The 24502-nt window shown below is 40.9% G+C and overlaps 1 protein-coding gene across 1 annotated transcript in view; it reads left to right on the top strand.

Annotated features, from left to right (window-relative positions):
* Window positions 1–24502, top strand: part of SOBP (sine oculis binding protein homolog (Drosophila)) — a 212486-nt gene that overhangs the window by 111127 nt on the left and 76857 nt on the right. The window contains exon 5 of the mRNA XM_006839994.1: window positions 16965–17060. Within this exon, the coding sequence (XP_006840057.1) occupies window positions 16965–17060 (96 nt within the window). The remainder of the gene's footprint in view (window positions 1–16964; window positions 17061–24502) is intronic.

The raw sequence follows: 24502 nt of genomic DNA, 5'->3' as shown, positions 1-24502 counted from the left end.
TTGGCATTTTTGCAAATTCATTGTAGAATGGGAAGGAGCCCTCTGAGAGGCTTGGAGAAGTCCCCTGAAGTCCATGCTTTGGATGGCGCATTGTCACTGTGGAATGGTGGTGACAACCACCCTGGAGCAGTTCTCATTCGCTCAGTAATTGGTTATTTTAACACAAACTGTGACTAAGGAACATGATTACACACCTGTCAGCCATATGATGGGAGAGAGAGCCGCCTGTGTGCAGAGAAACAGACCATGTTTCTACCCGGGTCTCCATGGAGTCTTCTCCATCAAAGGGATCATTTTTCATTTTTGCCTTGAAACAAGACCGACATTATAGCTACTGCCTTGTTGATATCATTTCTAGGAATGGCTGTCCCAGATGCTAATCTAAGCTAATCCATTTTCACTTTGATTATATTCATGTAGCCCTTCTATCCTAGAGCACAGGAGGGCAGGATGTAATGGGAAGAAACAAATGAGCAGAAATGTGATTGTACCTGTTGAATAGCTTCCTGTGGCAGGGCAAGGTACGGGGCACATAGAAATGAAAGTGCCTCATAGGAGGGGAAAGTTTTACTTCAAGATGACATAAATCCGTAAAACAGAAAAACACTTTTTTAGGTTGCATAGGTGACTAAGGGAGCAGAGTTCTTACTCAGGAGAAGAGATTATCAGGTGTGCACACCTGCCTAAGAATTGCAAAGGAGAGATGAGATGTCAGAAAGGTCAAGGTGAACACATTAAAAAACCAAAAAAACCCAAACAAAAGACAAATATTTTGAACTGAATTCTAAAATGGATTGTTGTTGTTAAGTGCCGTTGAGTCGGTTCCCACCCATAGCGATCCTGTATAGGGTTTCCGAGGAACGACTAGTGAGCTTGAACTGCCGACCTTGTCCTTCAAACTGACTTTGCAGTCCAGCACATTAACCCACAGCACCACACCAGGATGCCTCTAAAATGAATAAGCATTTAATAAACACAGCAACGTTCAGTTAAACAAACCAGCAAAAAGCTCTAGCTTTTCAAGTTAGAAAATATAACCCGGTAATCTGCTGCACAGCTTTTGTGCCGAATGATGAACCAGGCATCAAATTATTTAGACATTCCTCCTTTATTTTCTGTGCTCCTGTCACACTGGTGAGGCCATTCTGCTTTGAAAGAGAGGATATGAATTATCATGAATATGGCCTGGGTGCTTCAGTCAGCAAAGATAAGGGTGGCCTCTATTATTGAACTAGAAATACAGAGTGAAATTTGGGCACTGGAAACTTGGGGATAAAGAGAGATGACATAAATAGTAATAAAGGGACCAAAAATAAAATCTTGGTTGAGGGCTTTGACAGAGTCATGCTGAAGGTCCTGGAATTTAACATAGAAAGTACCCAGGAAATCTGGGCTGCTTCTGTGGTAGCTGCTCAGTGAGTCTTGGTGGAGATACTACAAAGGAAACATACAAGAAAATACAGAGATAAAAGAAAAATAAAAGGATGCCTTATTTGCAGAAGGGGAATTGGGTAGTCAGATGGTGGAAGGGAGCTAAGTTGTCTGTAAGTATTGATTGTATCCAGGTTACTTAAAGAGTTAGGATTCTGGGTGTAGTGTGTTTAGACACATGGGACCCCCTCAGCCCTTAAAAATCCAATCTGGCTTTCCCCCCCCCCCCCCCCCCCTTTTTGACTATCCTCATAACTCTTGTCTGCCTACTAGGATATCTACTTTTTCTTGCCTTTTGCAGTTTACTTCATTATAATTTCTTTAAAATCTAAAATTTAATTAGGTTGTAAGTATATGATGTTTGACATGCCAAAGTTTGTATGGTTTGACCGTGGCAAGGAAGCATTTGCTGTATTGTTACCATTGAATTAAAAAAAATTTACAGTATGTTTAATAAATGCAGTTCATCTTAGGTTCAGTTGCTTATAATTGCTAGGCAAATGGAAGGTGCTAAGTAAATGATGAATGAAAGCATGTATAGATGAATGGATGAATAAATGGATGGAGACCTAAGGAAGAAATTATGGAAGTGCCTGGTCTTTGCTGTCTGGTCTCTGTGGAGTCCTATGTGTAGAAGTTTGGTATAACCATCAAGTAATGCAACCTACATTTTATGGAATTAGAGTTACAAACAATTTGTAACTTAAAGGCCCCTTTGACATTCCTTAAGATTAAAAAAAATGAATTAAATTTCTTTATTTTTACAGCAGAACACTTTTATTAATAAAGGGAGGCTAAATGGAGTCTTGGTGTGACGCTGTGGGTTAATGTGCCAGATTGCAAAGCCGTTTGAGCTGCAAGGTCAGCGATTCAAGCTCAACAGCTATTCCTCAGAAACCCTATGCAGAATTGCTGAGTAGTAACTGACTCAACGACACTTAACCATATTAGTAATAGACTCGACGGCACTTAACAACAACAACAACAACAATATTAGTAATGGAGTCCTGGTGTGGCACTGTGAGTTAATACACTGGACTGCAAAGTCAGTTTGAACTGCAAGGTCAGTGGTTCAAATCCACCAACCACTCCTTGGAAACCTTGCACAGGGTCGCTATGAGTTAGAAATGACTCAACAGTACTTAACAACAACATTAGTAATGGAGACCTGGTGGTGCCCTGGTTAATTACTCAGTTGCTAACAGAATGTCGGCAGTTCCAACCCACCAGCTGATCCACAGGAGAAAGATATGGCAATCTGCTTCTGTAAAGATTGTTGTTGTTATTGTTAAGTTCCATTGAGTTGCTTCCAACCCATAGCGACCCTGTATAGCATTTCTGAGGAGTGGCTGGTGAGCTTGAACTGCCGACCCTGTGGTTCAAAGTGACTTTTCAGTTCAGCCACATAACCTACAGCCCCACACCAAGACTCCTCTGTAAAGATTACAGGCTTGGGAACCCTATGGAGCAGTTTGACTCTATCCTGTAAGGTTGCCATGAGTTGGAATTGATTTGACAGCAACGTGTTTAATATTAGTTATAACTATGTCAAGTGATAACTCTTACTGTCCTTGTCTTATTTCCCACATCAAACCATAGAAGTTCTCCATACTATGATTAAGCAATAGCCACAAGTGGTTTATGGATCTGGAATCCTTTGTCCTTAAAGACATGTTGTAGTCCCTGTAGATAGCTGAGAACAGATTCTGGCTCTCACTCTCATCTTGGAATCCCATAGTCTTTAGTCTATAGGGTGTGCATATGGAACTGAAAAATAAGAAGGATTTAAAAATAAGCAGTCCCTCTAGTGAGAAGTCTGCCAATTTGGGGACGGCTTTCTTCCTCATCTCTACCCTCATTTCCTGTTCCGACATACATGACTCCCAGTGCAATTCTTTTTTCCATCTGTAATCCTCATACTCCACCCCCTCTCACCTCTCCCTCTTCTCTAGCGCATATCTCAAGTGCATTCCCCTCCATCCTGGTGGGTTTGGGGTTCAGTCGTACTCAGTTTTTGGCTGTGTTCTTGTTGCCCCTTGGTGAGGTGCTGGCTTCTGTGAGCACCCCTCTACTTGAGTTTTGTTGCCATCAGTACTTCACCATGAAAGAGAGACATCAGAAAGCAAGTTCTTTCTTTCTCTGACACAGGACCTGTATCTTGTAATGTGTATACGGTTTCTGTTGCTCATCGTCAGTCGAGCTTTCTCTGCTGACTGTTTCTTGTGTGGAAGCATCAGTGTGATGTGGGGTGAAGAGACCAGGCTTGGTCTGCATCCAGAGGCCAGCATTGCCTTTGATCACTTCCCTAGTCTTGGGCAAGTTGCTTAACTTTTCTGCACTGGGTTATTCCTAGTGAATGGTGGTAGAACAGTAATATAGACCTCATAAATGTTCTCCTAGCTTTAATGAACCAAAGTCTGTAAAATGCTTAACATAGTGTCTGGCCCAGAAGAAATACTAAATCTAATTGTTATTGTCAAAGTGATTAGATATAAATTTTCTTTTTTTCTGCCTGGTGACAGCTCTGTGAAGCAGTCATTGGGTTGGATGGTTCTGAAAGTGGGATCCTTCTTTAGTGGAATCCAATTTGCATTCTGGGAAGCTCTGGAAGGTCCCCATGTCCAAAGCTACATTGAGAAGACCAGATATTGGTATTCAGAGGAACTGGAATAGGTTGGAAATTTTGGTAACAGAAAAGTTGGGTGAGGCGGGGAATAGTGGAGCAAACAAGAGGTCATGGCTGCTCCCAGTGACAGGCAGTACCAACCTTCTTGTTCTCAATCATACTGAAAAGGACAGGATGTGAAAACCTAGGTCACTTTATATCTTTCTCCATGTGAGCTTTTTCTCCCATTCCCTGGGTGCTAGCTTCAATAGGCCCGTCCCTCAACCTCAGACAAATTCTGCTCAAATGATTATCCCCTGTTTAAATGTGCCACAACCCCATCTTTTATTACCTCCATTCATCATCTGCAGAAGGGTTGGAATTTAAAATTAAGACTCCAGAGAGTGTCGCTTGATCAGAGGTCATTATTTATGAAGCCCCTTTGCTGCCATGTTTGCATTTGGCTCCTTGGAGAGGCTGATTGGCCCTGGGTTTGGAAAGGGGGTAATTTAGACTTTGGTCTTCTTTAAGCCTGATGGCGCCTCCATTAACAGGTCAAGTGGCACATCCCTCGTAATTGAAGCTCTGTCAGCAGGAACATCCTGTTCAGAATCACATCCGGACTCCACACTCTGAGAGACTCAGGGGCAGAGTGAATGGATGTGTCACCCTGTCGTCTTCCTTTGCCCACATCCACTGGCATAAATCACAGCATGCTGGTCACAGCATTTGTGTAGACAGCGCACTGTTAAAGGCATGATTTCACTCTTCATCCTGGTGTTTCTTTAGGTTCAGACCTATTTTAGACCTTTGCAAACACTGAACAATACTCAGGTTTCTTTCTAAAGGAATCTTCTCTTTAAGACAAATTATATTTTGGGCATCATTATTGGTACTGACGCTGTAAAACTGTCCCAGACCAGAGTGTTGACAAGGTGGGATACCCTCCTGTGACTCTTCAGAGTGGAGGGACCACCGTGGCTGAATCTCTTGGGGACAGCAAGCTCCAGATGCACAGGTCAAAGGGTCCAAGGCAGAACTAGAGTCAGGGTTAGGGACAAGAGCTGGGAGTGGACTCAAAGCGGGAGCTGGTGGGAACCAGCAACTGGGTGACTCCTGAGAACAGCCTTGGGATCTGTAGTCTGCTTTGTTGGCTGATTGGCACCCAGGGAATGGGGAGGACTGAACACCCCCCAGAGAAGAAACAGGCAACCCTGTCATATCTGGACCCTGACAGTGGCATTTCTGTGACTGCTGATGGAAGAAAGAAAGCGAAGTTGGCCTGAACACTGGGCCCGTGGCAAAGGGGGAATGATTACAAGTAAGAGTTATGGCCCCAGGTCTTTGATAAGGATTACACTAATTCAGATTTGATAGTCCTGGACCTCAGAATTAGAAACAGACTCAATGATACTATTGGCTTCGGTTTGTGATGCATAGCTACCTATGACCATCATTTCTTCCAGTAGTGAGGGATGTGCAGTGGTTCATCAACATCTTCTCATGGGGTTTCCAGTGTCTGCCCTCTTGGCAAAGATCTGTGCATGAATGTTATGGTAGGTTGCAATGGAGAGCAAATTTTGTGACTGTGATAGAGAAGCTAAGTAGCCCAGGGCCATGGTCTGAGCCTACATTGTTCTGCTCCCACCACTTGACCTAATTAACCTCCAACCTGACCAGTAAGGCTTTGCTGTCGCTCTGTCTCAGTTATCACTGATAACAGACAGTGTTGTGGTATTGAGCAGAGACTGGAGAGATGCAGCCTTTGACTCTCCCACTCTCCACCCTGTTGAAGAATTGCCACAGCGCAGGCTTATTTTTTATTAAGGAAAATCTTGGGACTCAGTTTCACCAGTTCATCCAAGGGTGTCCACTGCTTTGATGAACTAATTCATGTCAAGCAGACTCACACTGTGCGTCTGTGTACCAGAATGCAAGAACAAAATGAGATAAAACACACAAACTCATCTATTATCTGTACAAGGAGCCCTTGTTAGGTGCCAGGTCAGCTGTTCACATCCACTGGCTGCCTGTGGGAGGAAGATAAGGCTTTCTGCTCCTGTAAATATCCACAGCCTCGAAACCCTATACAGAGTTTCTCTGAGTTGGAACCAACTTGACAGTACATAACAGCAGCAGAATATATAATCTATATGTATATACTGAAGGAGTAAAAAAAATGTATATATATATATATATATATATATATAACATTACTGATGCTTTTAGAAATTCACAAGGGAAATTGCTTAAGTATCTGAATAGTTGAGCTACTTTATAGGACTTGTCCTTACTGGTATCGAGGGGTCTAGATGTCATTGTCAAAGATCTGAAAGTCACTTAACAAGAACCAAAGTCAAAAGGCTGGTTCGTTTTGAGAATTCATTGTATACATTTTGAAACACCAGCTCCATCAGGCAGTGCCAAAGACCTACTGCCACATACTTAACTCTTGTCTTTCTTTTCCTCAGCTCTTTGCAGACTCCCCTCCACTTCTTCTGTTATATTTGTCATTAAACACTTTCTCTTCCCAATTTCCTTGGTATAGTCAATCATGGACTGTTAAAACCAAATAATTATGGAAAACTTCCTTAGTTAATTATAATGTTTATATTTTAATTGGATGGCATCAGTATTGTCAAGTTATTCCACAGTGTAGTAAATCATTAGAGTGCAGAGTGGAGACTCTGGAGACAGAATGTTGGTTTGAATTCGATACCATCACTTATTAGCTGTGTGACTTTTCATGAATTACACGACCACTCTGTACCTTAGTTTTCTTGTGTTAAATGAGAATAGTGAAAGCATGAATCTCATAAAAAAATTTTTTTTGTGTATATGTATGTTAAATGGGTGATGCATGTAAAGTCCTTTGGATATGCACCAGTCCAGTGTCTGGTGCATAACAACAACATGTTGTTGTTAGGTAGCAACGAGTTGATACCAGTTCATAGCAACCCTATGCACAACAGAACGAAACACTGCCCAGTCCTTTGCCAATCTCACAATTGTTGCTACATTTGAGCCCATTGCTGCTGCCACTGTGCCAATCCATCCTCTTGGGGCCTTCCTCTTTTCTTCTGACCCTCCACCTTACCAAACATGATATCCTTCTCCAGGGACTGTCCCTCCTGATAATATGGCTGAAGTATGAGAGATGAAGTCTGGCTATCCTGGCTTTCGAGAAGCATTCTGGCTGTACTTCTTCCAACACAGATTGGTTTGTTCTTTTGGCAGCCCATGGCACTTTCAATATTCTCCTCCAACACCATCACTCAAATGCATCAATTTCTCTATGGTCTTTGGTATTCATTGTCCAACTATCATATGCATATGAGACTACTGAAAATACCATGGCTAGGGTCAGATGCACTTTAGTCCTCAAACTGACATCTTTGCTCTAGAACACTTTAAAGAGGTGCAGCAGATTTGCCTAATGCAATACATAGTTTGATTTCTTGACTGCTGCTTCCATGTTACTATTAATCCCTGACAGTATCCAGAGCAGTATCTTAATCTGGTTAGCAGTGTGTTTCCTAATCTCATTTGAAGCTGGGTTATTTCCAGAGATACAAACTAGCTCTTCCTGGCTCATTCATGGCAGACGGAGTGAAAGCAGAACAGATATGAATTTGTAAAATGTGAGTGTACAAAAACACTGACGGGAACAGGAAAAATTATGGGTTGATGCCCTGCTAGAAACTTAATCTTCCTGTTAGAAAACAAGGGCAGCAAGCACATTGCATAGCAACTAACACGTGACCAACAATGTAAGAAACAACAGTGTCTTCCTGAAAACTAGTGACTGACCTTGCATCTCGGAATGAGTGTTGTTCTCCACAGTGCTGGCAGTAATCCTGTCTTCCTCATGAGGCTTCTGAACATGCTCACTACACCTGTTCTGAGGCTTCCATTTCAGGACTTCGATCTGTAATTTCTCCTGTTCTGGTTATCGTTCCATACGCCCACGTTGTACAAATTCAGGTCTGTTGCAATTTCAGCTGTTTGGTCACCACTGTATGACTCAGACTGGGTGGCCCTGGTTATTTCTGTGGAAGTTTCAAGTAGGTAGTGAATCTCCTCCGTGGCATCTGGACCCTTTTCAACCTCACAGATGGTGCCCTGGAGTCCCTTTCCTCTATTTCGCCTTTTCTCTAATTTCTTAGGCACATCATGAGGTCTGCTTGTAAAAGGTCCAACTCTTCTGCCTAGTGAGTTCAGAGAACAAGATTAAAAGGATTATCTGAAATACCTACATTTGGCCAATTATTTAAGCATTTCATGGGCACTAACTATCTGCTCCTCAGAAACACTATACAGGGACACTATGAGTTGGAACCAACTCGACTGCAATTAATAACAACAACAATAAAAACCAATGGCAAAATGAAATGATTTGTGTTTCTCTGCCTTTTGTTCTCTCTCAAGGTCCCTGGGTAATAGATTTAAAAGAATAGTGAAAAAGCCAAAAGACAGGCAATGGGTGATGGAAAGAGGTGGGGGTTGGGTGGGAGCAGCCAGGAGCCTGGAAAACCCATTGTGGATTAAGGGTCTCAGAATAATCAGAAACTGCCTGGAGTGTGATGGTGGTGTGGTTGTTGCAGACAGTGGGACAAAAGAGGACCCATGACCCAGCTGCTGGGTCATACCTGTGAACCCTTTGAAATAACAGTTTTCCGAAAGACACCCATGTGATGTGACCAAAACCAGTACAAGATGAATCCAGAAGAGTCATCTGTCTAATAAAGAAAAATCGATTTAAAAAACAGAAAGCAAAATGAGGGATATTCAGAACCACTTAGTAACCACTCTGATTACTTCAGACACAGCTGCAATGTGCTGGCACTGAGCTTAATATATTTTAGTTCACGTGGCAGCTGTATTTCAGCCTGATGTGGAATCTGTTGCCGTAACTGTCACGCAATCCATTAGGCCCCTGAGTAAGGGCACCATTCATCAGGCAGATCAGCCCGGTAGCCTCACTTCCACGCAGCCCCAGTGGCTCTGGTCTGACATCATTTAAGGAGATGCCTGTAGAGACCATAAACATGATTCGATTCACATTATCTTCATATTGCATATTTGTTACTGTTACTCTTTGAAGACTCCAAATTGGATATTAAAAATTTATGATAGATATAAAGGTTTGCCTGGAGTGGGGGAATATGAGCAGAGGCAAAGCAGTACATCTCATTCATCAGAAGTGTGTGAACCATCAGAGGAGCATGAAGCGGTATTGAGAAAGGGCCTTCCATTTGGCCAGGATGGAGAATTAGCAAGAACTTCTCTGGGGAAATTGCTTCTTCCTCTTCCTACTCATTAAATGGGAATTTACACACATTTTGTTAAAAGAACAAAGCACAATGGCACAATTGCAGGCATCCCCATAGTTAATCTTTGAGTCAATCTTGACAGATGAAAGGAAGGGCAAGGGCTCCTGATGCAAAGATTAGCAGTAGCATCAACTGAGGCAATGCCTGGGTCCAGAGATGGATGTTTCCTGGTTCATGGAGGATCTTCAGAGCAGGGAAACTGATGCAGTTGGGAGTCCTCTGTCCAGGCGAAAGCTCTTCACCTGAGTTGTCTGAACACCCAATCTGGCCAGTGAGCTGTGTAGCTGTCTGCGATCTGTTCATTGACTTGAATACTTGAATAGAAGCAATTGATACTTAAGGGGACTCCTGGTGTGGTGCTATAGGACCAGCACTGGACTGCTAACCACAAGGGCAGCCATTCATACCTACCAGCTGCTCCTTGGAAATCCTAAACAGGGCCTCTATGAGTTGGAACTGACTTCACATGGCACTTAACAACAACAGCAACAACATTTGTACAAGTGGCCAGTTCCGAAAGAAGGGCACTGCAGGGACTGTCTTAAGAAAGAGCAAAAGGTTAATGAGTCCATTCAACATACATTTACTGGATTCTTTATTAAATAAAGCTCTGTGCTGAGTGTTGCAGGGCTTCATGCATAATAAATAGCCTCTGCCCTCAAGGAGTTTCCCGTCTGATAGGGGAGGTAAGAGATGAGTCCTAACCAAGAAAAATTACACCCAGAAGTCCCAGATTGACCTGGGCCACTAGGAGAAGGTGAGATATCAAGGAATAAGGAACAAGAGTGCAGGCTGGACCTCTGGGATGAGAATTTGTTAGGTCAAGACCAGAAGATCAGTCCAGTGGGGAGAGTTGTTGTTAAGTGCCGTCGAGTTGGTTCCGACCCATAGCGACCCTGAACAGGGTTTCCGAGGCTATAAATCTTTACGGGAGCAGAAAGCCTCCTCTTTCTCCCCTGGAGCAGCTAGTAGTTTCAAACTGCTGACCTTGCGGTTCGCAGCCTGATTTGTAACCACTACACTACCAGTGCTCCTTAGTGGGGAGAGTAGGAGAGAAATATATTGAACAAAAGGGCTATTGACTAAAGTTGAAATGGAATACAAGATCTGAAATAGCTAATCAAGTGGGAGAAGCAGACGTTCATGGGCTGGACAGGGAGGGTAGAACCCTGCTGGGTCTCAGGCATGAAAAGAACACCAATTCCCACAATACAATGCAATCGATGGACTGGAAATACAGGGACAGAGAGTAGGGCACAGAGCCCAGTTCAGGACCCAGAGGAGGAGTTCACGATGGCTTCCCAAAGGAGCTACGGTCTCCAACAGTACAGACTGAGGCTTAAGGGATGCATAAGAATTTGCATAAGAAGTGAAGGAGGAGTGTCCAAATCTAGTTTCTAAGAAAATTGGGCACAGGAGGGAGACACAGTTGAATGGAACAGGGGATTCAGCCACAAGGAATGAGGTTACTGAGGGGCTGGGCAGTAACTCCAAGGCCAGCAGGGAGCTACTTCCTAGGTCTCCCTAAGTTATTCCAGCCTAGGGCTGGGACTGGCTGAAGCAAGCTTCTATGAGTTTATTCTCTGAGGGGCAAAGAAACTGGACAGACCCTTAAATTCAGTTCACAAAGGTGTTCCCAACACACTGAAAGGCAGTGTCTGAGCTGCCATTTATTCCTGTCTTAGCTCCTCACGTGATTGTGTATATGCATTTGAGACAAGGATAGACCGGAAATAAAATATCAGAAAAACGAAATTACAAAAATTTCTAGAGGCGTCCACAAGCTTTTATCTTGAATTTTAAACAGACATTCCATTACTCTGGTTCAAAAAATTAGAAAATACAAAATGAGTGTTTCCCTTTTTTTTTTTCCATCTACAACTATCCATCTCTAAGCTTACTGCCACAACTTCAAGATGCACTATTTTTGATGTTCTCAAGTCTGGTAATGACACCACGTGTGTGAGCTGACATGTGCTACAGCTGTGGCAGCACTGGGAAACATGAAGAGCAGCTCTGCAGCCCTCTTCCCAGCTCTGGTCCCAGGCAGAATCTTCTCTTGTTTTTAAAAGTAATTCTGAAATCACAATGACACAGAGGTGCAAATTCCCATTCATCACAGGGAGTTATTAGTGCCAAATTCTAATGATCTTTTCACTTAAATGACAACAGTATTAACCTTTTCATTCTTGGTCACTGAGCCACAAACTTTGAGTCACTTCTCTGAGGTAGGCAGGTGGAACTGTTTCTAAAATGTTCCACTTTTCTAAAGCTTATTCTAGAGGAGAGAGAATGTTGATTTTTGCTCAAATGACATCAAGGCTTTGGCTCAAAGAAAAGAGTGAGCTATTTGAAAGAGAACTAAAGTGGACTGACTGTCTGTAAGAATCAAAGTAAAAGAAGTGAATTAGTGATGATTAACTGGAAAAGAGAGGTGAAGAGGAAATTTATTGAAGCCAGACCTTTTTTGAAGTAGAGGAGTAATCATTCCAAGACTCTCATAACCTAATACTGTATTTACTCAAATGCTAGGCACAATATGAGAAATGGGTACGTGGCTGTCAGCAAAATTGAGAAATTGAAGAATTTGTGTAATTGAAATAGTGCAATTAAAGGATTTTCATTTTTATTTCTATTTTAGAGCAAGAAGTGACGGTTTCTTAGAAGAATAGCTCAAAAATGCTCCTTTAGTTTGACAATCACATTTGCAGAATGCAGAAAACTGTCTCCCATTTGCTCTTTCCCATAGTTGGCATATATATCTAGCACATTAGTCAGATAAAGCTGTTGACAATAAGTCACAAAGAGAGAGCTAGTTCATCATGAAGTGTTTCAACACTCATTCTTCCATCAGAACTTGTCTCTTCTGTCACTCCAAAACAGAGTCAGACATTAACACAGGTCTTCTGGCCCCAGTGGGTACCAAGGGAGTCCTTGCTAAGACAATCTGTAAAGCATGTCTGTACAGGATGATCTGCTTTATGTTATTACCTTGAGCCAGTGATTGTTAATAGTTTCATGGTTTACATGCTTCTCCTGTGCCCATGTCCCTTGATATGTCATGCCTGGCACCTTAAACAGGCTGAAATAAAACACCGACTTCACCATAGAAGAGGTTATCAAATGTTCTAAAATGCTTGTACTTGTAGGGTAAGGAAGTTCCTATGGGTTTTGTCTAATATTCTCCAAAGTTGCTGTGGAATGATGACAAAGCACATTTTTACGAAGCCTCTTACTTACAGGGGCTGATGAGCTTTGTTATGCTAATTTATTGAATCCTTGCCATCACCTTACAAGGTAGGTCCTACTTTGGTTATCTCTGTTTTACACTGAATGACAGAAAGAGGAAACAACTGGCCCAAGCCCAGGGTACAGCCTAGACTGGAACCCTGATGCTGGGCTCTGGAATTGTCTTATGACCACCATGCTCTCCTGCCTTAGGATTTGTAGGACTGGGCTGGGGCTCAGGCAAGAAGGGACAAGAGGACCTCCAGTTTCTCTCTGAAAGCTTTCTTCTCTGCAGCCACTTTGACAAGGTGTTAAAAGCTGCAAGGACCATTGATCCTATTGCCTTCTCTACAGCTATGGAAGGAGCTGGTTAACCAGCCCACAGGGTAAACTAGGACTTCTCTCAGCTGCTTCAGAATAGTAACCCTCATGTCATTGACCCACACTATGAAGAAAAGTCTTCCAGAGAGACAAAGGATCCCATAGAATGAATGTTGGGAGGCTTATACATACACAGTGACGGGCATGATGTTGGCATGTAGAGAGTTCCAGTAACTTACAGAGAGGATAGCACATGTCCTCAATAAGCACCTGGTAAAGTTCCAAGCACATCATCCATTCATTTTTCAATGGATATTTATTGGGCACCTGTTGTACATCAGACACAGTGCTAGGGCGGAAGATATAATGGTGAGCAAACCAGACACCATTCCTACCTGTAGGCAGCTAGCAGTCTAGTTAGTGGGAGAGACAAAAATCACACCAATGATTGTAAAATTGTGACTGTGTCAATTCTGTATAAAGAGAAGGAACTCCATAGTAGAGATATTTGATTTGACTTTGCAGTGGTCAAGGAGGGTCTTATTGAGGAAATGGCACAGTTTTCTTCCAAGATTGTTTGTTATACAGAAACTCCAGCAAATAAAAAAATTAAAAGAATGTTTGCCCACATACAGCTAGTCATCCAATCTCTTGAATCTTTAGAGTAAGGCACATCTCAAGGGACCACAGCCTGTATCTTTCTAGCATTGCAGTGGCCTGGGGTTTAAGGACATTCTGACAATGATGCCAGGAGCATAGTCTAGCATTGATACCTATAGGAACTACCCTTATATCAATGGTTCTTAGCCTTTCTTGTACACTACGGTCACATGAGAGCTTTTGCAAAGATATCCATATCCAGGCCCTACCTGGTCTAATTAAATCAGAATCTTTGAAAGGGGATGGGGAGGAGTCAGTTGCCAGCAAATCATCCCAGATGATTTGAATATACAGCCAGAGTAGAGAACTACTGCCGTAGATGAATGCACTTAATTTCACTTTGGCCCATAATTGTAATTTAAAATTTCATGTTAAAACATTTCAGAATGAAAAAGGGATTACATTGGTGAGAGGTGTGTGTGAGTGTGTATGTGTGAATGCACACATGTGAACATGAGGGTGAGGGTATTGGGTTTTTTTGCATGCTGTTTGCTTTCTGTTTCTGTGGCATATTGTGGAAACACAGCAATGGCTGGAGGATGGAACTTCTTGGACTCTGGAGTCAGGTTGGTTGTCAGAAGGCAAGCAATTCCCAGGACCACAAGAGTTTGATGCAAGACAAAAATAGAACTCAATAAAGCAACCAGTTTCTGGCTTTCTTGACTTCCCAAACTCCCAATCCCCACTTCTTCCTCTTCCACCGCTGTTTTATTTACTCTCCTAAATTATGAGGGTTTATATGAAATCTAAGGGAGTGGGGTGGCTCTATAGGATAAACACTAGACTGTGAACCATAAGGTCGGTGGTTCTAGCCTACCAGCCACTCTACTGGAGAAAGATGAAATTTTCTGCTCCTCAAAGATTTAAAGCCTTGGAAACTCTATACAGTATCGCTCTGACTCGGAACTAACTCGATGACACTTAACAACAACAACTACAACATATGAAAGTCTATTATAGCTCCTTTGACAAAATACATTCAAATCTTAGTGGGATTTTTTTTTTTTTTGTCCTTTAAAAACATAAAAAATGATTGTGAGCACCTTATATGTAAGCAGAATGAATGTATTTTTGTAACTAATGTTGAAAATATCCCCAGGCATCTGGTGTGTATGAATGTGTATACATAGTACATGTATAATAAACATATTCTACCTTATGAATATTTATATACAAGATACATATATATTGAATATAGACATACATATGTAAATAGTAGCCCTTGTAAACTATATGCAAAGTGTTTCCAAGCATATGTATCATAGTGTATCACAAATATAATAAACCTACCCCCGAGTTTAGCATATTTTGAGGTGGCATTTTATACAGAGATGTTTATAGTAGGATCCAGTTATATCTATATATTTTCAACACTGAAATGTTTATTAAGTATCAACTGAAAATAAGGCACTAGACTTGGCAGAGTAAGAAAAAGAAAATATATTGCTCTCTCCCCTTAGGGACTTGTACCTCTGAGAGTGGCTTAAAACTCAGGAAGAATTAAACACTATTGCTGTCTAATAGCATCTTGCTACATTTTTTAGGGTGCTCTTTGATTTATACACTCCAGTTAGAGTTTAAAACGGGTCCCATTTAGGGTTGTTGTTGTGAAGTGCTGTTGAGTTTGAGCTACCTACTCTAGTGGTTCAAACCAACCTTTCTGTCCAGGACTCCACAGTATATTAACTTAAACCATGATATCGTTGTAGAGTAGAACTGAATCAGTGAGAAGCAGCATCACTGATTTCACTGGACAATAGCAATGCTTACACCTTTTCTCTGTACCCATGTAGTCCAAACCTATAACTTCATTTGTATCTTACTCTGATTTATTAGGTAGAAGGAAAAGTTGCAATAAAAAGGCACCAAATGTAAAATTAGCAAATGCTTTCTTACCTATATGTGCTTAACATATTAGTAAAGTTTTGAAAAGGCACCAAGTCCTGGAGATACTCATAAATCTGAAAAATGAAACCAAAATAAAACTAGCATCTTCCCCCATAAACTTTTTGCAATCCAGATATTGGATCATGACATTCCATTTTCAAATTCTATCCAGTTCTCTCTGGCAATAAGTAACAGACCCTTTGTTAAAAACAAGCTATACATTCTGAAATGTACAAAATATAGATAGCTTTCTTAAATGACAATTCATAGTACCAGGGAGTTCTGAGTGACATTTGTCAGCAGGTGGATTTCACTCTATTAAGGGAGAAACCATACATCAGCACTGTCATTGCTGAACCACTGACGTATGCTCATTGTTTTCTCCCCTTTAATTCATACATCACAACAGGTAGTCCTCAGCTGTTCCCTTTGTGCTAGACATACATTTCATCTAAAGAGACAGCAGACAGAACTACCTGCTGCTTCCGGTGTTGCTCTCCCTGTGTTTCTCCCCTTTTTCCTAGTTCACTGGGGCTTTTTTAAATCAGCTGGCAGGGAGCCAGGAGCTCATCATTTTAATGCAGTGCAAAATGGAATATGCATAATTATATGCAAGCCATATGCGAAGGAGACAGCTCAGCTGTGAATTTCAGGAGGCCAGGAGAGAGAGCAGTTAGGGCTGAGATGAGATGAGAGCCTAGCGGAGTGCAAGTGTCACCCAAAAGAACGGTCTAATGAGTGTGCTGCGGACACGCCTCCTTTCACCTACCTTTCCCTTCTCTCCAACTCCAAACCAGAAACGGATGGAGACTAGAAAGAGAAGACTGTACACATGCGGTATTGCTAATGGGTTCTGTTAATGTCTCCATTTAAACTTCAGCTTTCTTAATTAACAGTGTAGATCAAAATCACCAGTAACTTTTAATGCAGCTTCTTAATTAAATCTATATACTTTTTTTTTTTAACTGCATTTGATTGAAGAATCATTGTTCTTATTAGCTCATTGCTCCTCTCAGATCTTTATTTAAAAGCGGAGGGGAATCAGTTTATCTCTGATAGTATTACAATGCAAAATATAACGATGCAAATTGCTTTTCATATGGCCTTGCTTTAGAATTTTTTAAGAGTGCATTATCTAGGATTGCTTAAGCATGCCAAAAAGTTTAAACACGTATGTATGTCATGTAATCCTAAATGTGCAATGAGAGTCGCACACAGTGGTGGTAATTTCCAACAAAATTATTTGATTTTGGTTTGTCTCAGATTGTTTTAAATATTACACCACGATGAATTTGCATGTGCAAACTAAACTACGTAAAGGAAAAATAAATCCCAACGTTTTGATATTTAAAAGGCGTACTGCGTATTTAAACAAGCTTCTTAAAAATGTTGTTATTTCTGGATTCCCGTTTGTTTAATGATCTGAGCTGTTATGCTTTTAGCTTTTTTTTCTTCCATTATTTGTAAGTCCCTAAATAGGCCATTATATTTCCCTTCAGGCTAGAGATGAAGATGGACATGCTGAAAATTTTCCCCAGCAGCACTATGCTAAGGAAACTCCAAGGCTTGCCTTCAAGAATAACTGCGAACTACTTGTAAGAATAACATACTTACAACAAGTCTAGAATGTTACTTTAGCACAGTGAAAACAGTTTTTGAAAGGATTTGTTCATTATTACATAATTTATGAAATATTATAGTTTTATGTATAGAGTTCTAAATGCTAATTCTGATATCACTGAATATTAATTATAAGATCTCAAATGGTTTTCAATCTTTTATATCTGATTATAGAGCTTGAATGGCCCTGTCTTTATTAGCGTATTTGGTATAGTAGTTTATAAGCAGCCATTTGGAGAATGGCTAGTGAAGTGTAAAATGTAGAGAAAGACAGTTGGTATACTATGTAGTTTGGAAAAACAAGCAAAGCAACAAAACCCCACCTTTATCCCTCTTCCTACTTGCTAATGGTACTTACTCTATTAAAGGAGACAACATTGTACTATTTTGTTCTGAAAGGAAAGCAGAGTTGACGCACAGTACTCGCTTTAGAATTCAAGTATTCCTCCATTCGCATGCCAAACTCAGCCAGGCACTTTCTGTCTCTCCCATGTAGGAGTCAAAGCAGTGACAGGATTGGGGAATGTTTACAAGTCGTGAGAGAGAGGATATCAGCTGTGACAAGAAACGCTGTTCCAAGGCAGGGTTAATTTGCTGTTCATTTTAGCATTTACAGCCAGACAAGATGAAAAGCAAGCAGGAATGCCTATTATATTTCTATTAAATGAATCTGTTGGGACCTAATGTTCTTGATTAGCCTTTGAAAATGAGTGCTCCACAATGCATTTTCTGTTTACCTAAAGTAAACAGAGAATGAATTGTCATTTATTTAGAGATTCAAACACTCTTTTGAAAATGAAGCTTTACGAGGGATCTAGCTATGATGTCTCTAAATGTTCTTTTCTTTTTCGATTGCACTAAAGCAAAACATTTGCTCCAACTGAATAGAAACATTGAAAGAGAATGAGAATGCTTAGTTGTTACATTTTGAGGTACTCTAATTGCTGTTGAGTTTTGAATTTTTTGGCTCAATAACTTACAACACAGCCCAGATCTCTGCATTAGGAAGCCCCACATGTTAGCAGGTTGAAACCAACTGTTCATTAAAGACAAAGTGTCCAAAGAGCAGGAGAGATGAGAAAACAAATATAGTTCTGACCGATTTTAACAGCAGTTGCTGTGCCAAAAGCTAGAAATTTCTTCCCTCCCCACAATCCTACACAGTTACAGTAGCATTGCTCATTCTGTGTGTAGAACCTTGATCAACCAATCTGCAGGCAGAGTTGCTGCTTACAAATGCATTTTTTTCTGAAGTTTTAACTCACCTTATAGTTTATCTTAGAGTTTTTAAATGTCCATACTTGCTATCATTAGCTATTTTGGGGAAACTCTTGTCATTCGTTTCAAATGTCAGGTTTTAGTACAAAAACAATGATTAGTTAACAGAAGAGCCTAGGGGCCATTTATGCTATACTTTGGTGTCAGAATGCTTTGAGGAATAGCTTCCTTCTTTTTAGAGAAATTGTTCAAAGTAATGTGTCATATTTGGTTCCCCCCCCCACCCCATTTATTGGAAAAATGAATTTGCTGTGGTCAGTCTATATAGCTGTCAACTGGCTATAGTCAGTTTCTATGGGAGGAACTAAAATATATATGTTAACATCTTTTCCAGTTATCTTCAGAGAAAACTGTCTGTTTTAGTCATTGCTGGGCTTAAACACAATGTTGTGTTGGCAGTAGTTTTGAGAGATTGGTACAATCTTTGTCCTTCTGGTCACTGTTAGAAATGCTTTCTTTTGGTCTGCACACTTGCCTGTGATAAAAGAAAAAAGAGACTAAAGAGGGGGAAAAAAACCAAACAAGTAAGCTTATTTCTCCAAGGAGAAATTAAATTGGTTTCAGCTGCCTGAGAAGTCTTGATGTATGGATGCTTATGAAACCCGGAGAAGTTGTTTCTATATGAAAGAGACTTGTTCATTCTTGAGCGGAATAGGAAGTCCTTGGAGTTTTCTTAGTGCAGCTTCAAGCACATTTTCAGAGAATCTGTTGGGGAAGATTGCAAACTCCACTCCAAAGTGCTTTCTCAGCTTAAAGGAAGGTCCTGTCATCTTCTTGCGTGGTTTACTCAACCCTGTGTTAACAAAGTGGGGTAGCTCTGTGAGGAATGCTGAGTGCCTCTTAGGAGAAAACATTGGAGGGTGCAGGCTATTGTATGAGCTCCCAAAAGATCAGGAGTACATTTGTTGTTGTTAAAAGTGCCATGGAGTCGGTTTCAACGCATAACGACATTGTATCTATAGGATATCAAAGGAGCAGCTGGTGGGTTTGAACTACTGACCTTGAGGTTAGCAGTCCAGAACGTATCCTACAATGCCATGCCAGGACTCCTAGGAGTACATGATTGGACACTAATCCTCTAAGCCACAGATACTGATGGAAAGAAAGTACCTTGACCAAGTAGATGAGCTTTGCCTCTGGCTTTGTATTGAAAGTCTGATGGCTCTGCCTTCCCTGTCTTCCTCCTTTTCCCAAGCCCCATGTCTGTTTCTTGGAAGAGGAAGGAATCTTAAGTAACTAAACAAAAACAAAGTAAAATCGATGCCTGGAAAACAGAAGCATATGTAATCATGTAATCATAAGGCACTGACAAAGAAAGCATTGGCTGATATAAAATCTGCTCTGCCACTATAGATTTCCTGGTGGGTATTGATTTTTTCCATTTAAATTCCAAACTGTGATTTGTACAACACAGATGACTAGATATTTAGCTTGGTGGCCAAGATTCTTTAGCTGGTGGTTGTGCAGCAGTTTCCTTATGCTTTTTATTAATTTTGAAAATACATGGCTGTCAAAATGAATGACATTGGGTAAGATGAGTTATATTTGCTATATCACCATCCAACATGGACCCATCCCCCACTTCATACACAGGAACATGCATGTGCATTCATGTGCTTATACAGACATGCACAGATGTTTTGTTGGCATGTCTAAGTTTCGATCAAAACAAATAAGATGTAGAATATTTGCATCATGTAACACTATAGCCACACGGCTTAGGAGAGCCCAGAAGACAGACCGTTTGAATCCAAGCGTGTGTGTGCTAGGCATTGCCTCAAATTCCAACTCCACTACTGGTTCTTCTACCATTATGACTTCAGTCTTTTGGCACCAGAAGGCCTTATCATCTTTCTCTATTAAAATATTCATCTGGTGGGAGTTGGGTTAAGTTTAAAGCCAGAGTAAAAAGAGGACCTTAATCCTATGAGCTCATGTTTTCTCATCAGCCAGCACTTTCTTTCTCAGTTCTAGGAATACGACCTTGCAGGAATTTGGTATAAATGGTTCTTGTAGGGAGAAAACCTATAGCTAGAAGAAGAGGAAGCTAGAGAGGCTTTGGGGAAGGTGCTGAAGATAAATGCCCCCATTTCCCATGTGTATTTAGGACCAGTTAAGAGGAACATCACCACATTCAAGAAAAGGGTAGAAATATAGTTTTTTGTTTTGCTTTTTTTTAAGTCAGCAAGTAACTTGCATTGTTTGCTGTAGAACAAAACCAGGTTCAGAAAGTTTGAAAGGGACATGAGAAAAAGCAAGTTAAGGGAGTGGGGGTGGGTGGGAGAATCAGCCTGTCTTTGTAAATTCCAGATTCCCGAGTCACCCCTAGACAAGGTCTGGATCCCTTGGCTTCTCCTTAGGCTGCTAGGGCTGGAGCTTTGCAGAGAGAGGAAGCCCACAACTGGCAGGCTAAATAAAAATAGTATCAGGGAAGAATTTCTGGTCACTTACAATGGGAGTGTAGGGAGAAGATGAGAACTATTTTAGTTTTGTGGACTTGTGAACAGAGATGGTGGGGAGGAGAGATGTTTAGGCAATTTTGTGGGCTGATTTTTCCATTTTATTTCCTTGCGGAGGTGGATTGTTGTTGTTAAATGCTGTCGACTCGGTTATGACTCAATAGTGACCCTGTATAGAGTTTCCAAGGAGCAGCTAGTGAGACTGAACTGCTGACCTGGTGGTAGATTAAAAAATAGGAAATATTCCTTAGCCAGTAGAACTGCTCTGTATTTGTGTAATGTCCAATTTGCCAAACATTTTTGAGCATCTTCTTTATACAAGACATTATACTAACAATGCCAGTGGCGACATAAAATAGAAAAAGACACAGGCCCTTTTCTGAAGGAGTTTACATGACAGTAGGAGGAATAAGGCATCTATAGTATTTTAGTCATTGAGAATGTGGGCTCTTGGGTCTTCTAAAGTCAGGTTTTTGGCTCCAGCCATTGTTCTTGTTGTTAGGTGTTGTAGCATTGGTTCCAACTCATGGAGTTACTGCCTGATCCTGCACATCCTCACAATTATTGCTATTGTTACAACCACTGTGTCTGCCCATCATGTTGAGGGTCTTCCTGTTTTTTCACTGACCCTTTACTGTAGCAAGCATAGTGTCCCTCTCCTAGGACTGGTCCTCTCAATAACATGTCCGAAGTCTTGCCGTCCTTGCTGCTAAGGGACATCAGACTGTGCTTCTCCTGACACAGATTTGTTCATTCTTCTGGTAGTCCGTGGTATATTTTATATTCTTGGCCAACACCATAATTCAACAACATCAATTGTTTGGCATTTCTTATTGCCCCGGGTAGACTTTATTTTATTTCATATTATTTTCATACTATCACTAAGGAGTTGAAACTCATTGTCTTGGAGTCAATTCTGACTCATGGTGGTCCCATCTATTACACAGTTGCACTGCCTCAGTGGGTAAGGACCCTATGGTGGTGGTTGTTGTTGAGTGATATTCAGTCCATCTACTCTTAGTGACTCTGTGTGGCAGAGGAGAACTGTCCCATAGGATTGTGTAGGCTGTAATCTTGACCGCTCTGGTAACGTAGTGGTTACAAATCGGGCTGCAAACCTTAAGGTCAGCAGTTTGAAACTACCAGCTGTTCTGTGGGAGAAAGATGAGGCTTTCTGCTCCCGTAAAAATTTACAGCCTCGGAAACCCTGTACAGGGTCGCTGTGAGTGGGTTCCAACTCCACGGCAGATAACTACCACCACCAATCTTTACTGAAGTACATTGCCAGGTCCTTCTCCAATGTAGCCAGTGGGTGGGTTTGAAGTGCCATTTTTTTTTCACGTAGCAGCCAAATGCTTAACCACCAGATCTCCTAGCCTCTGGAAAAAATGAAAACAAAATAACAAGCCTTTCAGCAATTCCAACTCATGGTGAGTCTGTGTGTCAGAGTAGGACTGTGCTTCATAAGGTTTTCAGTGACTGATTTTTGGAGAGCAGATCACCCCGGTCTTTCTTATGAAATATCTTGTGATGGTTATCATTGAGCTGTGGTCCTACCAAGCCCAAGCTGAGTTCTGGAGTATAAAAAAGAGATTATTTCCATTGGAGTAATCAGATTTAACAAAGGAGGATACTGTTGACCTAGGTCTTGTTGTTGTTACGTGTCCAAGAGTTATTAGAAGAAAACTTCCTTAACATCATCAAAGAGGAGACGATAGCCATTCAAGAAGTTGAATGAACTTCAAACAGGATTGTTGTTGTTAAGTGCCATTGAGTCAGTTCCAACTAATAGCAACTCTGTGTAGGGTTTCTGAGGCTGTATCTTTTCAGGAGTAGAAAGCCTCATCTCAGACCACCGACTTTGTGGTTTGAAGTCTGGTGCTTATCCTGTGGAGCCACCGTGCTTCCAAGCCTTCTAACTTCCATGGGTTAGATTTTAATAGTTGGAGCTGGGATGTAAGGGAAGGGAGACTTCCAAGTAGAGGTACATAAAATGGGTAATGATATAGAGAGGAGAAAGTAAAGGCATATACCAGGAACCCAGTTAGTAATTTAAGTTGGTCATTGTGTAGAATACCTGAAAGGGTGAGCTGATAGGCTGGGCTCATCTGCAGGGATCTCAAATATTGTCACCATCCTAACAAGTCTGGACTTTACTAGTTCTACTTCATGGACATTCTTAGTACTTCCGTAAATTAAAAAAATATATGTCACATGCACCTCAGTCCTCAAACTGACATCTTTGCTCTTAAACACTTTAAAGAGGTCTTGTGCAACAAATTTGCCTAATGCGACATGTTGCTAGCTTTCTTGACTGCTGCTTCCATGAGTATTGATAGTGGATCCAACCAAAATGAACTCTTTGACAATCTTTTCTACATTTATCATGATGCTATTTATTGGTCCAGTAGTGAGGATTTTTGTTTTCTTTACAGTGAAGTACAATCCATACTGAAGGCTGTGGTCTTTGAGCTTCATTAGTAAGCAAGCAAGGCTAGATCATCTGCATATTGCAGGTTGTTAATGAGTCTTCCTCCAATTCTGATGCCACATTCTTCTTCATATATTCCAGTTTCTCAGATACTTTGCTCAGCATAAGATTGAATAAGTATGGGGAAAGAATACAACCTTGGTACACACCTTTCCTAATTTTAAACCATTCAGTGTTCTCTTGTTCTGTTCAAACAACTGCCTCTTGGTCTGTGTACAGGTTCCTCATTAGCACAATTAAGTGTTGCAGAACACTTATTCTCCACAAAGTTGTCTATAGCTTGTCATAATCCATACAACTGAAAGCCTTTGCCTAGTCAATAAAGTACAGGTAAGCATCTTTCTGGTATTATCTGCTTTCAGCCAAGATCCATTTGATGTCAGCAATGATATCACTTGTTCCACGTTCACATCTGAATCTGGCTTGAGCTTCTGGCAGTTCTTTGTCAAAGTACTGTTGCAGCCATATTTGAATTATCTTTAGCAAAATGATACTTGCATGTGATATTAATGGTATTGTCCAATGATTTCCACATTCTATTGTGTCACTTCTTTGGAATGGCCACAAATATGCATCTCTTCCATTCAGTTGGCCAGGTAGCTGTCCTCCAAATTTCTTGATGTAGATGAGTGACTGCTTCCAGTATTGCCTCAGTTTGTTGGGAGGTTTCAATTTGTGTTCCATCAATTCCTGGAGCCTTGTTTTTTTGCCAATGCCTTCAGTGTACCTTGGGGTTCTTCCTTCAGTACCAATGGCTCTTGATCATATGCTATCTCTTGAAATGCTTGAACATTGACCTTTTTTTTTGGTATAGTGACTCTGTGTATTTCTTCCATCATTTGATGCTCTCTGAATTATTCAATATTGTGCCCATAGAATCATTCAGTATTGCAAGTCAACGCTTGAATTTTTTTCCTTCAGTTCTTTCATATTTGGTAGATGCTGAGTGTGCTCTTCCCTTTTGGTTTCCTAACTTCAGGCCTTTGCACATTTCATTATAATACTTGACTTTGTCTTTTCGATCTGCCCTTTGAAATTTCTGTTCATTTCTTTTACCTCTTTATTTCTTCCATTTGCTTTAGCATCACTAGCTGGAGAGAAAGCTTGAGAGTCACTTTTGGTCTCAAAAGATCCATTTTAGTCTATTCCTTCTTTCTTGACTTAATGACCTTTTGTTTTCTTCCTGTAT

The sequence above is a fragment of the Chrysochloris asiatica genome, unplaced genomic scaffold, assembly GCF_000296735.1.
Source record: "Chrysochloris asiatica unplaced genomic scaffold, ChrAsi1.0 scaffold00027, whole genome shotgun sequence".
NCBI lineage: Eukaryota > Metazoa > Chordata > Mammalia > Afrosoricida > Chrysochloridae > Chrysochloris > Chrysochloris asiatica.
The sequence above is the reverse complement of the archived record's forward strand: the minus strand, read 5'-3'. Positions and strand labels throughout refer to the sequence as shown.